Source organism: Parambassis ranga, chromosome 2 (assembly GCF_900634625.1).
Source record: "Parambassis ranga chromosome 2, fParRan2.1, whole genome shotgun sequence".
In the NCBI taxonomy this organism is placed as follows: Eukaryota; Metazoa; Chordata; class Actinopteri; family Ambassidae; genus Parambassis; species Parambassis ranga.
In genome coordinates this window covers 42,648,398-42,666,445 of record NC_041023.1, presented here as the reverse complement: position 1 = coordinate 42,666,445, position 18,048 = coordinate 42,648,398, and the positions used below count along the sequence as shown (strand labels likewise).

The following is an 18,048-nucleotide window of genomic DNA, read 5'->3' as shown; positions in this document are numbered from 1 at the left end:
AAGAAAACAGTGCAAAGTCAATGTTAGATTTTCTTTTGATACTTCATTTCACTGACAGATATTGAATTTCCCTCAGGATCAATAAAGTATCCATCCACCCATTATCTTTTCTCAGTTGTGAAGTACTCATGCAAACAGTTTCTCCCGTGAGAAAGATAATGTCCAGGTGTTGTCTTTTCTGGTTAGACTTCTGAGTACACACTGTCATCACTCTGTAAATTTTGCCACACCTGTTAAGGCGATGTACCTTTTTGATAAGCCTTTTCCAACACAGGTGCTACAGAGGGAACACGGCTGTCTTCTTTCCAAGTGTCCCAGTGATCTTTGACAGCCGCTTCATATCAGACAGCATTATCTTAAGCTCTTTCTCAGCTTCTTGGTGCTAATGCAACAATGCATTACAGACCCAGAAGACTCAGAAATCAAGTAGATTTGTTGTGAAACAATGTAGATCTTAATAAAACTAAAACATAATTGCAAAATGAATGTGGTAATTGTACAACCTCATTTGCACCATAAGTAGGAGATATAGTGAGAGAGTATAGGCCTTTTAAGAAGCTTTTATTGGGTTTGTTACACAGTTCTGGGAAGAGAAACACAATAGCCACCACAGAGGAGTAGATGTCAGGAAATTTGGTGTTTCTGTATCAGTGTAGCAAGAAAGAGAGTACTGAAGACAGTAACACAGCTTAGGATAGATCCACTCTCAGTTTTCCTGGAGATGATGCTTTTCATTCTGGCTCATGTCAATGCTAGGTTGATTTATTCAGCGGTGTCACACATCGAAGTCCCAGGATGCATCATAGCCCAAACTTTTTGAATCCCTGAAAAGGAGACAATACTCGGTGTTAACTTATCACATGACAAAGAAGCTTTCCCACATCTAGTCCCTGGCAGAAGTACAATCAAATATCTGTTAGCACCCATTGGAATGGTTAACAAACGCTCTGCTGTGTGTGTGTGTGTGTACAGATTTTGAAGGAACAGACAAAGGCAATGTGTGACAGCAACACAGAGTAGGAGATAGAAGTCTGGCTGGAAACTAAACTGTGCGCAGCCAAACACAGGATGCTTGAGGATTTTTTTCTTCACTGTCTCAGAAAGGAATATTCAGCAGTCTGTGTGCAGTATTTTCTTTTAGTTCTATCAGGGCACATCATCAACCAGCAGCCCTAAAACTGACGGCCCCAGATAAAAACAAGTTGATGGGATGTGGCAGCTGTTTTATTTTATTAGCAGGATAATTTTGAGGTATTTATTAATACCCCTTAACTACAATAACAGCAAAAAGACAGTGACAGATTAAGATCTCTCTTACTCGGAGCTTCCTAAACTCAGCAAGGATTAAAAGGCACATGTTTTTATTTGAAACTAATTGGAAAGTGGAGAAGAGACGATGTAGAATGAGGAGGAGCAAAGGTCAGCATTCCTCGAGTCCTCTGAGACTCTGCAGACAGAAGGAGAAAGTACAGGGTGTCCTGGTAGCTCGGCCAGAGGCTAGTTCACTGCACAGATTCATCCACAATTTCTAAGATGGACACAGAAGTGTGTCACAAGATGTTGTAATAACACACATCCATACAATAGCATGAATGCTCGACTGAGAATATAATATATTATATCTATTCTAATAGAGAATGGCAACTTGACCCATAACCAAACCATAGTGAGGGAGGGAATTTTTTTTAGGTGATCGAATTTGATTTATTAATGAAGGCTTGTTTCTATATATCATGTTCTATGATTGCAATGATCTACAGGACTCCCTAGCCATCCTTTTACTCAACTCTGCTGCCATTAAGGATAGAATAGAATAGAATAGAATAGAATAGAATAGAATAGAATAGAATAGAATAGAATATACTTTATTAATCCCTTTGGGAAGGTCCCTCAGGGAAATTTGGGTACCAGCAGCAACAACACCGGCAGTCAGAGCAAGAGTTAAATAGAATAAAATAGAATAAAATAGGGGTTTTAGCTTTAGTTGGATCAGTGGACTATTGTTAGAATGCTTCTAGTGACAAAGGGGCCATTACAGGGTGCGCAGTGCATGTATGTATGTGTTTAGGCCATCTGATTTACACTCCCCTTCATATATGAACCTACTGCAAAGAAAACATCCTCCTCTATGTGCCTCTCTGTCTCCACATGTACAACCTGGTAAACATCCTCCTCTGTCTCTGTTCCTCAGGAATGTCCTACAGCCTTTATGTTCTTGATTAGAAAGTGTGTGTGTGTGTGTGTGTGTGCCATCCCTGTGTGTTTAAGGCTTTAGGCTTCAGTGAAGGCTTCAGTGTATGAGGTTGAACATTTCTGTTCAACCTCATACACTTAGATGGTCTATTGATATAGCACTTTGTTTCTACGTGAAGGTGTTGTGTGACAGAACCTTGAATCGGCAACAGATACCGTATCATTCAAATTCGTTTCTATTTTCTATTTTTTCTATTTTTTTTGCTGTGATTAACATTTCTTGACATCAGAATAGCTCATAATTTTGTCTAAATCATCCCAAAATGTGTGAAAGGATTGTGTGAAAAGTGCACTCTCATATTTTAATTTCCATAATGTTTTCTAAATTTATTAACGTTGTTTGTGGTTTTACTGGTTTGCAGCCGTCTCATGCTTCTTTTAATTTCTTCTGGAGGTTAAAAATTGTTTGGAATTTGATTGGAAACCTGCTCAATCAGTCAATTTGTGCCACATGTCATCCAAAACACATCTGACAAAATATTTTCTAGTTTCTTTCCAGCTGCCTGATCTCCTGACCTCCCCTCAGGGAAAGTCATTTCATTGAGCTGAACTCCCATTGACATATAAATATCTCATATATCATTAGTCTGTTGTCACCTCCATCCCCCTGAAGTACAGAAAAAAAATCAGCTGAGACAGAGACTGATTGTGGTGGAGTCAGCAAATCAATATATGTGTTGATTGGTCCAAATGCAATTTAGAATCTGTAACAAACAATCACTGTAGTGATGGCAACCTCAAACTCTGTGTGGTGGCTTGGGTCACCTCTATGTGCAGTGCAGCATTATGAATGATGACTGGAGGTATAAGTGATCAGTTCATGTCTCTGTTCTAGTCAAGGATGATCTAGGAACATTTTGAGGCTTTATTTAAGTGTGTAACACACATTCTTCTGTGAAAACAAATAGCATCATTAGAGTAAGAACAACCTGTGTAACACCATCATTTGGATCAGGAGCACTGAAGTGTTTCTCTGCTGATGCTACCTAGTAAAAGGTGTAATTCCTCCTTTTCACACAGCAGAAAATTGGGTCAGACCCCATGAAAAAACACTTCATCTGTGATCTGCGTGGTCTTTGACAGCCACAATGTTTTTGAAATAAAGGCTGTGGTTTTACTTCCTCTTTCACATTCTGCTCTTTTCACAGTGTGGTTGTTTGCTGTACACTTTCAATCACCCCTTTGAGATGTTTTGATCTTTTATGACAGCCTACAGCAGCGTCTGTCCCTGCTTTATTTATTAATCAAGTAGTGACCACTTCAGCGTGAGTGCTGCCAACATGTTAATCCCTCAATCTGCAGGTGCTGTAAGGCTTTGGCAAATTTACACAAATCAGATAAATGCCTTGTTGTTTGTAAGTGATAAGACTCATGTGCCCCAACATGGTCAACATGTCTGCATGGGTTGCTGCAGCAACGACAGAGACGTCAATATCTCCCCATCCACAGACTGTGCCTGCTAATAGCAGTGTGGTTACGGCAATAATCCAGGATGCACATGGGAGTATAGGCATGGCAGTGGAGGAGAGATAAGGAGAGTTCCATCAATATTTATGGACGTCAAGGGGTAGGAAGGAGAAAGAGGCAAAGGAAAGGAAGTTAGACATGGAGACAAGGAAAACTAAGGGGAGTGGATAAACAGCGACTAGTAGAGATATGTCAACATTTATGAGGGGTGTTAAATATAAAATTTTTTATTTAGATGTATATTGCTTGAGCACTTCCATTTTTAAACTGTCTTTTGTGTCAGTGCGCTCATTTCCTTTTAAGTTTAACATTTTAATTCTGAGGTCTGGCTGAGGTCACAAGAAGAAATACAGTGGTTATTCACTTCAGACTGAACCCTTGAAGGGCTCATCAACCTTCAGTTTATTGATCCATTGTCTCACTACAGTAATATGGCAAGGTGCACTTCAGCAAATGGCCAACAATAAGATCAAGGTTGCCCTTGTAAATATGATTTTTAAATTTTTTTTTTGCTCTGGATGAAGTGAAGTTTGTCTTAAAAATGCACTTCACTGTGGAATTTATCATTTAAAGCACAAACACATCTTTGCAAGACATTACAGAACTACATTAACACGCGCCACATTTTTTTTGTCACACACTAGGACATCACCTTGAAAACAGTCTGCTGTTCTGAGTAAAGTCTAAAGATGTGTTTTTTTTTATTCAGACAGGATGAACGGAGCGTGGGAATACTGAGCGAATTGTGTTCATGCTATCAGGGAGATTGTCTGTGATGAAAATCCCCAGCCCTTTGTGGTTTAAAACATCATTCCAGTATATAGACCAGAATACATGGAAAAAATCCTGTATGAAAGCGAAATCTTGTCCCATCTTTTGTGGCGTCATGCAGCCTTTATTATGTTGGTGGTTTGGTTTGGTCTGTAATCATTAACAACCACCAAGCCTATGCACAAAACCATCAGCCCCAGATTGATCCTGGAATTTATTTCAGAACACTGATAAGAGGATTTAACTGTCAGAGAAACAGGTCCAGACAGGGCTCAACAGACAATATCAACACACTTCCTTACACAAGATTCCACCCATGACCGCAAGGTTGTGCTCCAAATGACTATTTATAATAAGCCACATGGCCTGCTGGAGGATCTTTAAGGATTGCTGGTTTATAGACAAGAGAATGTGACAAATGAGGAAAAGGAATGTCGTAATTCACTTCCTTATAGAAAGAAACTGGGGCTTAGGACACACCTACCTGAGATGGCTCCTAACATAACAGCTATTTTGCAACAAACTGATGACTCCGATCACAGCTAGTATTTTAAAGATTCAGGAAATGGTTTGTCTTCACCCTTGAAGTTGGCCTCACAAATGGAGGAAATGTCACCAGGTTCAGTTCAAAGAAAACGTATGACTTGAGTTAGCTGCAGCGTTAGAATAGAAGAGAAATAATGAAGCTAGATACAAACACAAAAGCCATTTGGCATTTTTCAGCTGGTGAAGCAGAGCAGGTTAGGGCAGGGGAGGAGAGTTGCGTCAACACGAGAGTGAAACTAAATGTGTTCAGACCTGCAACAGATACAGAGAAGGTGAGGAATTCATGTAGTGCATTCACAGCCATCACAGCAGCAATTAAGAGAGTTAAGAGTCAACACAGTTACTGTTTCAAAGTTGTTGTTTCTCCTCGTCACACCGTAGCATTTTTATAACTAATAATATAATGCTGTTATTAGCATTAGAAATATAAATACCTGCCATGTAACCTGTCAAACTAATCAGTGTTACTGTATCAGAAGTTCGGGATTTCATCTAGCTTTATTGTCGGGGGCACCCTTAAATCCCCCTCTACTATCTTTTACTGAGAAGTTTTCCCTCTCCCGCAACTGTACACTGACTAAGACATGGCTCCAGTTTGTTTCAAACATGTGACACTTGATTGAAATTCCTTGTGTCTGCCATTTCCCCATTATCGTTTAAAAAAAATGTTCAGAGTTGTAACGTTTTCATCTTGGCTTTGTGTTCGAAGAGGGACGAGGTTTCACACACATGTTTCGTGGTGAAAGTCTGTGCATTTCTATATTTACTAGGTTCTTGGAGACTGTTTGTCAGTGCTGTGTGTGTAATCATGGACATTCATGAGTTAAGCAATCCTCCCTCAGTTTTCTCTGACCAAAGGGAAAATCCCTCTGTATCCTTTCCCAGTCTCTTCTGTACCCCTCACCTCACCGCTTGTTTATCCGTCTTTCCTCGTCAGTATTCCTGTAAAATGAGCCACGAATTTTGTTTAGTGAGTGACAGTGACAGTGAAGAGAGGAGCCGTTGTGGTTTACAGAGGAAGTGGTTTCATACTAAGAGGGGCAAAGGAGATGAAGAAGAAGAAGAAGAAGAGAGACGTCTGTCAACGGTCTGCTTAGCAGTAACAGGTTTCTGGGAATTTGTCACTGCAGTATAAATTCCTGTGCCTCTGTGGAAACAGTGCAATCATGGCTGGATACAGACGGAACTCAGACATGTTCAGTATTACTTTGTTGATTTTTATTGTATCATGGCAAACAACACCTTCTGCAAACTGTTCTGTTTTTGTGCCAGGCTGTGTTTATTTTACTTCCCACTTTATTGCTCTTGTCATCTCCTCTCTACTTTATGTAAACAGAGCAGCCAACCAGATGAAAAGTCACATTGTTTGTCATTTGACTGCTGGTCGCAAGTGACTCAATTATCTCAGCTTCTGAGCAAAGTTTTCTGCAGTTATTTCCTAAGAGGGAGAGTGCAAAAATGATAATGAGCAGGGACATTTATGGACAGAGTGGGAGGATAAAAACATTATTCTAAGACAAACCCTGGAGTTTTATAACACACTGGATGGATGAAACAGGCTGCACCTAAACTACTCTCAGTGTTTGTGGTGTCATTTTTTTCAGGCCACATATGATTTTAAATCTTTGCTTGCTGACAGAAGTGTGAAAGAAGCCAAAACAGACTGTGGAAAACAAGGAATGCTGAAGGCACCATTAAGTAAGGACATTAAGAGTCTGTAGCAGTGGGTCACCAGCCTGCAATATTTTGCAGAGTTCCAGGTCAATCCGGAGAACCTGGCTCACTTCTCTACCTTCATCTGATCTTTGTTTCTACCTCAATGGTTTCAGATAATGGAGGGAGAAATTGCAGCAGGAGGCACTTCTCTGGCGTGTTAAACTGGAAAACAGAATTGTATTTTCTTATGGCAGTACATGTAATATCTACTAGCAAAGCAGCTAACCTCTGTTTACTCTCCTCCAGTGGGAATAAACACTCTGTGAAAACAAAGGAATAACAGCATTCCTGCTGATACCAAAGCAGCATGATGACCCTAAGTTAAAGACTCAAGTGTCCTTCAGCAAGTCACTGATTGCTTCCAGCTCCAGGGCTTCAATTCCGAGGCATATGAAAACAGTTTACCCTGGGGCTTCAGTATCATCCATCACCTTCCTGAGCCCTGAGTCCTGCAAGCTGTGGATTGTGATATTTCTTCCCAATTCCTCAATACATAGATGTTCAGAATTGAATAAGAATTCCACAGAATGTGTTCTAATATTTTGGATTCTTTTCACTTGATTAATATCTTACAGCCAAGCCTGTTTATGTTTAAAGGAGTTGAGGGGTGAAACTCAATCACGCTATTGACTTTGGCATTATTTGTTCTTTTTAATAAAGCAGAGACATCTGCAAGCTTTTGTGCTTTTAAACCATGCTCACGGTGGGATGCCATGTGCTTTCCATGAGAAAAACCCAGCAGACAAATGAAGCACGTTTAAAAGCTATTAGCAGAAGAATGTTCCCTCATTATGGTGAGGATGAAGGAGAGAAGTGCTGGTTTTCTATTGGAATTCTGAAGTCACACTAACAAAAAGGGGCTAACAAGTATTGAGGTTTAGAAAGGATCATCTAATTTCTTTACTTGCAGAAACTTGTTCACAGTCATAACTTCATAGAAATATATATATACATAGAACTTTATAGAAATAAAGAGAACTGATACATGGAAGTTTTTTTTAATGCGTCTGCAACTTGTCTGTGAGTGGGCAGCTTAAGTCGGGGCGCAAATGACTCATAACAGCATGTCTGTATGACTAATGAGGAAATAGTTTTTTCTAGAAATCAGTTTGATTTTAAGCTCTTGGAGAGCATGGCCTTTGTGACTGTCCGATATGGAAAAGCTCATGCATCAAATTTCATCTGAACTGAACTGTCATTTTTCCACTTTGCTGCTGACACATGAAGAATTTTAATAGATTCCCAGTTACTGTATTGCCTCTATCTGGAATCTCTCAACTAGAAACTCAACACACACACTCACCCTTTCCTTCCTCCCACTGACCTAATCGCAGTGTAAGACAGGAGGTTATCCAATTAACCAGACATGGTTAATTAATCAACGAATCAATTACCTGGAATAAACTGAGTTAGGCTGATGTGTTCCTGATGTCTGGACAGTCTGTTGGATGCTAATTATTTATCGGTAGGACAATAATTGCCGAAATGCAACAGGAAACAGAGTGAATTATGTGTAATTGTAGCAGGAACCAATTTGGAGTTTAGTAAGAAGTTGTAGCGAAAAGGTTTTTAGAAGCAACATTTGTGTTTATTTGCATCCTGGCACTAGATGAATACAAGTAGACATCAGAAAAGACATCAGAAAAGACAAAAGGCTTCAATATCAGAACCTGAGACGTAACATGAGCGCAACATCTGTCCATCTTTTTCCACAGCTCTGCTGTAAAGCTCTGTGGTTTCAGCTTGTGTTTAAAAATTGCTGAATGTTTTTGTTCAAATGTAATTTTAGCCATTTACACATGTGCTTTATCATTTTTACAAATGATATGCTATTAGTTAGTTGATGCTAATAACAGTATTTTATAATGGCCTAGAGAGAATTTCTTCAGCTTCACGCTGTGATAATTATGACACATGTCTAATAGATTTCCACTCTCTTCAGTAATTCTCTGAATGAGGACAGAGAGCCTCCTGTTTTCTTAGTAGTTCACCAACAGCTGGTTGGTTTTTGCTAATCTGAGCTTTAGGGAGTTGTTATAGTGCCATGTGACTGAGGTTTCTATCAGCCCTTTGTATTTTTCTGTGAATCGGAATTTCCCCTCGGGGATCAATAAAGTATCTATCTAACTTTAGAACACCTTGAACATTTATTTTAGAGGATACCTATCCTCATTGTGAAAGCCAATGCCTTAGATCTCCACAAATGACTACAGAGCTCCTACTTCATCTTGGTGATGAGGTGGTGAAACTTCTATGGCTCAAGTTTTATAACCATCAAAGTGTAACCAACAAAGACACATTTGCATAATGTCAGAAGTCAGCTCTCATGTTCAAAAAGCCCAGGATTAAACCTCTGAAATAGCAGCTTGTCTTAATATACATGGAGAAAACTAACTTCAACTACACACCTGAAATCTATCCACCAACGCTGTGTGTGAATGTGGAGGAAAAGATTTACAAAGCAAGTTTGGATAGAAACATGAGATGTTTATTTACACAATAAAACACACACATACTTGTGTGCTCAGTGCATTCAGTGTCATGTACAGTACTCAGCAGTTACAGAGATATACAGGTAGGAGCATTCTTCTTTGACATCATTTCATTTGCTGTCAGACAAACACACACTCACATCACAAAGCATACACACACACACAAACACACACACATACACATACAGGAAAACGCATGGGCACACACAGACAAACACATCGCATAGACAGGAAGCTGTAGGTCACTGTCGTAAACACTTTGATGCTGAGCTCAAAACTAACAATAGAGGCAATAAACTTGCAGCTCCCACAACAGTGAACATCCAGCACTTTTCCTCTGTCACACACAAAAGTTCAACAGTTGCACACACACGTTTTCTATCGTGAGAACTGTTTCAATTTAAACTGGCTTTTGTGTAACCCAGGCTGTTTCCAGAGGTTTATAATGGAAGAGCCTGCAAACGTTTTGTAGTAGCTTATTTTGTTGCCAGACGTTCGATCCCTGTTGAAATTCAGTTTAAAGGAAGAGGTGCTGTCATGGTAACAGTTCCCCATAATGTAATTTTACCTAGCAAGAATCCACTGCATTAAACATTTTTTTTACCAGCATGTGGAGACAACCTCCTGCTTTTTCCAGCAGTCGGCGGTTGATTTTAGTAACTGACATCATTGCTATGCAGTGGTGTCAGTTACAGAGGTGGGTGGCTAATCACTGCAATGCAGATGTTTATTGGTTCAGTAGAGCTTCTAGGAGTCGCAATTGTTTTTTATCTGCGCTAGAAGTGCCTATTTAAAGACACCTAAAATTACTTAAAATCAGTGTTATCATACTTTTTTCAAAGAATTTTCAACGCAGTCTGTCGGAACAGGGGATCTTTAAGCAATGTAAAGTGATTTATAAAAGAGACTGTGGTGCTTTCAGGCAGTATGGCATTGTTTGAGGAGTTAGCAAGCATTTAGCTTGAGCGCATCAGGTTACAGTTTTGTTACATGCATGTCTGTTTTATCTGCACAGGCTTTGTAGCACTTTATAAAAGTATTTCTTAAGCGTGTTGTTTGTATTGTACACTATAATGGTGCCATGCTATTCCAGGATGTTTAGAAGTAAATTAACATCCAGCTTTATAAATAATATTTATCTGTGTGTTATTTTAGACTCTTTAAAAAGTAACATCCTTTTTTTTTTAAGCCCATCACAGTATTACGAGTATAGCCAGGATGAAGTAGTAGTTTTCAAGTCAAAATCTCATGTAATCTCATAAAGACCTTCCTGTAGATTCTGTTATATATATTATATCCTGTGTAGTGCATACTGTAATTGTACATGTAAGTGAAATGACGTGAGTTTCCCTGAGTGAATTTGACCTCTCCAACAGGAATCTGGTTGCAGGAGAGAGGTTACCAAAGCAGACCAGAGGTTAAAGTCAGGGGGTTAAGAAGCTCAGTGGTTCTAAGCTGATGTTCTCATGATGATATGTGAAATTCTCAAAGCATGTCTAGACTCCATGTAAATATTTAAGGATCCTCTTTGTTGTCATCTGTGCCCTCATTTTGAAGACTAAACACCAAACCCTTGAGTTTCTAAAAACAGAGCTCTTTGGAAGGTGGTTTGCATTCACTATGCACGAACTAAAAATACAGAGTCACTTGGAAAGGCCCAGCTGATAGAGCTGCTCAGAGGTGCTTATCAGTTGGAGTGCTGGGACCGTTACCTAACAAACTTCGACAGCTCACGCTTGGAGAACACTTTCCAATCTGTGTCCAATAAATATAACAAAGCACTGCTGCAGTCATATATTCGCCACAGAATGAAAAGGCTCTGTGTACTGCATCGACTGACACAGCTCCATGTTAGGAGGAGAGTTTTCTTTACCCAGTGCTGACTTACACACAGAAGCCCTGGAGGCTCCCAGGGGAGTCCGGCAGGCCGAGGCCCAGAAAAAGTGCAGCACACTGGGGGCGAGGAGGATGAAGACCCAGGGGTCAATGATGGAGTTGATGGAGATGAAGCGGAGGGCAATCAGGTCCAAGGAGTGAGATTCCGATTTGGATTCTATGGAGTTTATGTAAACTCGGATCTGAAATATGGAAGAGTAAGAAAAAAACTGTGCATTAAATTAAAGTATAAACCATGACCTCAGTGACAGGTACCTCCTAGCTAACATCCTGGTTATAAATCCCACTTGAAGGACTTTAATAGCAGCTGTGACAGAGGAATAATAGGACTTGCTAATAGTGTGACTCCCACTTTATACTTTGTTCTCGGATCATAACATCTGTGAGACAGCAGGATGGCCAGAAGCCATCACAGGCTGTTAATGTGTGAGTGTGGACATTGTGATTGAGCCTAGTAATTCACAAACAGGATGTTTATAGAGAATGTCCTAAATCTAAAAGGATTCTTGAATTACTGTCAGCATTATTGTGTTTGCTTTGGAGGCGGGCTAATGAGGCAACCACATCACTGGGATCATGTGTTTTGTGGTATGTTGAACGCTGAAAGAGTGAGATTCCCATGCTGGTATTCAGCTGAGATTTTAATTTTGTTAAATAGAACATTTTGAAATCTTTCAGATTATTTTGAAATAATTTGAGTTTGACCAAAGCATCATCACCACTGTTTGGCATGAAATGCACTCTGGGATACTTCACTTTTGCAAGACCACACAAGCCTGCTCCCGAAGCACCAATACAAGTTGAGTCAAGCCTGAGAAATGCCATTTCTGCCTTTGATTAGCTCATTAAACTGTTTTCACTGTTCTCACACTCACGCATTAAGATGTGTGTTCCTGCTAATCTTGATTGATTAATAACTGCTGTATTAATAAGTCTTTGACCTTTTTAAGAGTTTTTTTTATTTGCACCCCTGAGGCCGAGAATGAGCAGCTGATTAGTTGCTCCTCTGTGGCTGTAAAATGTTGTGTGAAATTAGCTGTTGCAGTTATTGCCTGGAATGAGAAGCAGTAAATTCCCCTGGCTGATGGTCTCAAGGTCGGGAACCAGCATATTAATACAATCCATGGAAGCCATGACTAGTTGCAGGTTTACAAAATGGCTGCTGTTATGGAACAACAGGGGAACAATATCCATTTACAACTGTCAAATGTGACCTTAGTCAGACTATTCCCTGACACTGCTTCTCTTATTCACTTCCTGTCCTCCACCCACCCCTTTTTTCTCTCACATTTCTTAAAATGTCTCATCACCTTCAGTAGCGTTTTTTTCCTGAACACTTTCTTGTTGGATTTGCTGAGGTTGAGTTAGCCTAATTGCAACAATTTGGTGGTCACAACTCCACCATCCACAACTGCAGACCAGCAGTTTTCCTCAATTTTCGGAAAAAATATTTTAAAAAACAAAATCTGCATATATTGTTTACATGCTGCAATCTAATCCCAGTGACATTTTAATCCATGACAGGCTTTGCCACGTGTGAGAGAGACAAAGACATGACAGGCCAAAGATCATGTGTGTGTATTGAAATCTGACTCACACTGTAAAACCGCTCAGGAAGTGTAATAAAAGTGTTAATGTGAAGAGGCTGTGCGAGGAGTGAACATCTGTTTGAGTTTCATTTTTAACTCCTCACTATTGTGTGTAGAGAACAAACACTTCAGTCAGAGGTGACGATGTATTCATTATCCCATGTTATTTTATTGTCCTGGGTTGACATCCAGGTAGTAATTCTATCACTAAACCTGTCCAGTCTCCTTCACTTAAATGGCCTTTTCCATTTAAGTTAAGTGAAGTGAAGGCAGTCACATGTCTGAATACATAGAAGTAGGGAAGATTGCAAGCAGGAAGCAAATCGAAACCTGTAAATGTATTGTTTAATATTCTCCAATGTATTGTTTAATATAGCAACTGGTGATCCTTTAGGATGTAGATCATAAATGGATAAAGGAATTCTACTTGAGGCTGGCCATAATGGCTTACTGTGAGCGTGGAGTGAAATATGGTAAAAGGTTTCCTACATCTTCCTGCAGGGCCACACATGGAAATGTCTCAAATAGGTTAGTGTGGCCATTCTGTGGAAATATGAGGACAGGAGTGGAGACATGACAGTGACAGCCATGTGTGTCTGCTGCGCTAAAAGGTCTGGTGACTGCGGCTGTATATGATATCAGAAGATAAACTGGGATTATGAGGTGTAGTCCTCCTTTTGCCTGCCTTATGTTTGTCCTTGTTTGACCTCACTGTACCCAAGTCATCAAATTTATTAAGCCTCCTGATGAGGCAGTGAAGAAAGCTGATCTCTGTGTCCTTCACCTGCCTACAGTGCACCTAAAGTATGTCCTCCTCAACACAATAATAGGTTGTGTTAATATTTCTGCATACACAGCTCAGAATGTGTTTATGTCTTCTGTCTGTGATATTCTGGATGTTATTATGTAATTATGTTTAGTGCAGAGTTTGGCCATCATTTCAGACATGAAGGTTGTGACTTTGCATTTAAAGCCACAAAGACGGCCCATTACCACTTTCTGCAACGAGCATTCTAATAATGTGCAGGCAAAGTTATTGATTTCCTATTTGAAGTCCAGAGTGACACTTACAGAAGCGATGTGGTCATAAGCAGATGGCCCAGGAGTCTTACTGAGATGGCATAATGGCTAATCATTCCATGAGTCATTTGTGGGTTTAAACTATACGGTCACTCGGACTCGACTACGTGAATCGACTTTCTCATAGGTTGTCACAATCCAAACGGTTTGTCCAGCTTGTAAATATTGGTCATATTTACAGTCTGTTTTGTTTTATTTATCAGTAACTCATCGTCGTCTAATCTGATGTGAGTGGGACATCATTTGTGCCCCTCTGTAAATGATTATCAAGTCCATCTAACACAGCTGCCATCAGTCATAGATGTTATATTTGTGTTGTCATTGAAAGTGAAATGGTTAATTACAGTTACAGAGCCAGATGCTCCTGATTTCTTATTATGGACTTTATTGCATCCTGATGACATTACTGATCAAATCCTGGAATCTCCTCTGGTCACTCAGTTATAGTGTTTGTAAGGAGGACTTTCAATTGAAATTCATTTTTCTCTCAGTATTTTCCTTCTCTAGCGGAATGGAAAACCCCACACAAATACCTTATTCATATCTATCAATGACAGGAGTTATTTGTGAAGTGGTAATTTTCCTTTAAACCCGATTACAAAATGTACAGCCTTTTATCACTTTTAGTCATCAAGGAAACCCATAGTCCTTTGTACTATTTATGAATAGCTGCGTCTTCACAAAATGCAACCAGCGCACAGAGACACAGACGTGAACACACAGATACATATCTGGAGTCAACCGCCTGTGACATTCTGACATCTGTTTTGATGTTATCATGTTAACATCTGCGTTATCTCAGCTTACATTACAGGTCTCACAATCAGATGTGCTGTGTCTCAGTTTGTATACTTAAATGCCTGTCACTCACTGTTATTGCAGCATCTGTATGTAATGCTGCCAGAGCAGAGGCATCAGTATAATCTGACTGCTAATTCTGTGCAATTTGATGTATTAATGCTAGTATGTTGAAACTAAACCAGGCTAAAGCGTGTGTTATCTGCTGTCATCTTACCACCAGGGGCAGTGTGCAGATGATGAAGATGATGGTCATAACCACCAGCAGGACCAGGTGCTCCACCTCCTCGGCCATGGACATCACCCTGCGATCGGTGTTCGCGGATCTCGAGTTTGCCATCATGGAGCCGTATCTCACCCTCCGCTGGTACATCCTGAACAGCTGGTACACCACAAAACCGTTGCATGTCACAATGACCAGCACCAGCACCAGCATGAGTGTGGCATACAGCATGGCGTACGCCCGGTCCTCCTTTTCTGACGGATTCATGTCAATGAAGCACCATGTGCCGGGGCAGTATTGTACATATTTACCAAATCCTGCAAATGGGACCAGACAGAACAACGTACATAACAAAAACACCAGCGGGATGGTGATGTAAGCACACTTCTTGGTGATGTGCCGGCTGTACAGGTAAGGGTAGCCAATAGCAAAGCATCTCTCTAGAGCTGTGATGAAGAGCAGCGACATGGTGGCCAGGCTGAAGAAGGTCATGCTCAGACCAAAGTATGAACACACACTTATTGAGTCCCCCGACATCCCAACCAAGGTTGTGTTGCTTGAATATGACAGCTGCACAAGTGGGCTGACAAGGCAGGTCCCAGCCAGGTCCGTGACCACAAGCGACGTGATCAGGATGTGAAACATCGAACTTCGAACTTTGCCTCCGCTTCTCAGTTGCCTTCGGCGCCGGATCTGTAGGATCACCAGGGCAGCTCCGTTTCCAAGGATTCCTGCGGCAAACATGATGGCGCTAATCAGTGGGCTCTCGTTGGGATCGATGAACTGCCTCTGATGGCAGGTATCATTTTCTGAGTTCATGGATGTATTTTTATCTGTATCCATTGACAATGCGTTTGTCTGCCTCAAAACCGGTCAAAACTGTGTCATCAGGTCATCGTCTGCAGCCATCCTGTTAAACCAAAAGAAGGGAAAACATTCAGAGCTAGTATGTCTGTCGCAACAGACACCAGATTTAAAACTGCAAAACACAGAAGGATTGGTTATATGTAAAACTTCCATGCTAGCTTTGATTTGTTTACCTCACACTCTTTGGCCCAAGAAGATGCCGTGTCATTAGTGAAGGATGTTTACTATCCTCAGTTACTTTCAGGATGTTTTGATCAACAATGCTGACCAGACACAGCTCTCTAATTTAGACACATCAGTCTAAATGTTTGCAAACCCTTCACTGCATCCAAACAAAATCCACACAGCAAAAGGAGAAAACTTTCCCACACACAATATTACACATCTAATCCACATGTATGAGTCTCTCTCTCTCTCTCTCTCTCTCTCTCTGTGTGTGCCTTTACTTTCACAGGGTGACTCACTCACACTTGCTCTGTCCTCTCCAGTGGTGCCTGCTGGAGTTCAGATCATCAGATGTCCCTGATGAGCAGGCATAAATAAACAAAAAAAAAGTTAGTCCAGAATCACAGGATGCAGCGCTGACAGATGTGTCCTGCTGCTGGGTGGTTCTCGTTCAAGTTGTTTGCAGACACACGATATGAGATTACCATTACAATGTAGACAGACGAATACTTACTTGTACGCAGTGAGGATCTATAGTGTTTTTTTCCTGTGCGCTCCCCTGTAAAAGAATGCGCCAACATTTAGGTAACACGATTCCAAGTTTCAGTTTAACAATAAACGGGCTACAATTTGTGCCGAATGTAAGTGTACAAATCAAATTTAGTCCATCGTTATTAGGGATTTTCTACAAACTTTCTGAACACACACTGTTTCTGTCACACCCGCGCCACAAAAGCGCATCCAGATAATGACGCTCTCACCTGTTTTCGGCGGTAACTTCCCTCCTGTGTGTGTGTGGACGTTCACTGTCCTCTCTCTTCACTGTTCAGTGTCCGGGGTGCAGAGAAATATATTCCCAGATATCTTAGTTTTTCCCTCGTTGCGCAGCGCTTTAAAGGTGAGGCGTGGAGAGGGCGAGGCGCGCGCGGCACCGTGGGGAGGCAGGCATGAATGGACCCGAGAGGAGGAGGGAACGGTGTGGTGACGTCACACGGCAAGTGGACGCCCACTGTCTTAGCTACAAACTACAAGTCTGTCATCATGCATCACATGTCTGCAGGTTAAGAGGGAAGTCTGGCTGCTGTGCGCTGGGCTTTTATGACGCATGGTGGTCAGGACGCCTCCAGTTTTGGGAGGATTTCCCGGCACAGAAGCAGAGTGTAGTCAGTTACTGGTCTGCAGCAGCCTTTATTGGTTAGTTTGTATGTTTTATTGTGTTGCTTTTGTGTGTTGAAATGTGGTGAAATTTGTGTTGGTGGCTTTGAAGAGAGGCATTTAAAAAGTGAAAGATAAAGCTCACCCTGGTTTGGATGGTGTAGCACGTGCTGTGGGAGTGAAAGAAGCCTCTCCAGTGCTTTTTAAGCTCCATACTTCACTCTCAAACATGACGTGCAGACACCAGGTCTCCAAAAATAACAAGGCACAGGTACTCTTTCTGTATGCAATGAGATCATTTAAAGGAAATCGTGCAACACTGCAGTGTGTGTACATGAAACCTTCGAGGATTGTGTTTTGGCTGCTGCAGGTTCAGGGAGAGCTCTTGTTGTTCTGTTGGATCTGATGCTCAGATTTCCCATGGGGATGAATGTTTGTCTCAGTGGCCCGTCTCCATCCTCTTTGACCCGAAGAGACAGTACAGGATGAACCAAGTGACTAGTACTTGTCCATTTTTGCTCTTCAAGTTGATATGAAACATTTATTACCAAATGACATTATTTCACAGTAGGATACATGCCAGACAGGATCTGTAATGTACGCTGAAAGCCCTGAAATGAGCACTTTAGTGCTTTTACAGAGGCCCATTAAAGAGTTCTTAATCATGACATATTGTCATTATGCCGCCACTTCTCTGTCCTCCATCCGCCCACCCCTGTTGCACAAAGCTGTTTTTGAACTTTGTATTTCCTTCTTGTCTCTTTCTGTCAGCTCCCTCCATTTACCCTTGATCTATATTTGTTTCCTCTTGTAGTGCAGGGGCCTCTTTTACCTTGTCCTCTGCCCTGACTGCCACTGACATGCTTTTTCTCTCCTTTCCTTTCCTTTGTTTTTCCCCTCTGATATTGATCCACTTTATGGGTTAATAAAAGGGCATTCACACTGTGTCTTAATATAGAACCCACTAAATTATATATAAAATATCTGCGTGCAGTGATCAGTTCTTTAAACACTCTTTTGTTGAAGGCTT

The 18,048-nt window shown here is 40.9% G+C and overlaps 1 protein-coding gene across 3 annotated transcripts; it reads right to left on the bottom strand.

Moving 5' to 3' along the window:
* Positions 1-9,219: 9,219 nt before the first annotated feature.
* Positions 9,220-16,796, bottom strand: ptger2a (prostaglandin E receptor 2a (subtype EP2)). 3 transcript variants are annotated; one of them, XM_028422102.1, is made up of 5 exons: positions 16,625-16,796; positions 16,378-16,422; positions 16,163-16,220; positions 14,826-15,741; positions 9,220-11,323 (listed from the first exon to the last, which is right to left on the bottom strand). In XM_028422102.1, the coding sequence occupies exons 4-5, from the start codon at positions 15,672-15,674 to the stop codon at positions 11,036-11,038; spliced, it is 1,137 nt and encodes a 378-aa protein (XP_028277903.1). In that variant the 5' UTR covers positions 15,675-15,741; positions 16,163-16,220; positions 16,378-16,422; positions 16,625-16,796; the 3' UTR covers positions 9,220-11,035. The 3 variants fall into 3 exon arrangements, with proteins under 3 accessions (XP_028277903.1, XP_028277895.1, XP_028277910.1); XM_028422094.1 differs by having other exon boundaries at positions 16,167-16,220; XM_028422109.1 differs by lacking the exons at positions 16,163-16,220; positions 16,378-16,422; positions 16,625-16,796 and adding an exon at positions 15,872-16,129.
* Positions 16,797-18,048: the final 1,252 nt, after the last annotated feature.

Coding starts and splice junctions, on each gene's coding strand:
- ptger2a (XM_028422102.1), bottom strand. CDS start 15,674: ATGGATACAGATAAAAATACATCCATGAACTCAGAAAATGATACCTGC. Junction 11,324..14,825: donor TCTGCACACTGCCCCTGGTG/GTAAGATGACAG, acceptor TCCATATTTCAG/ATCCGAGTTTACATAAACTC.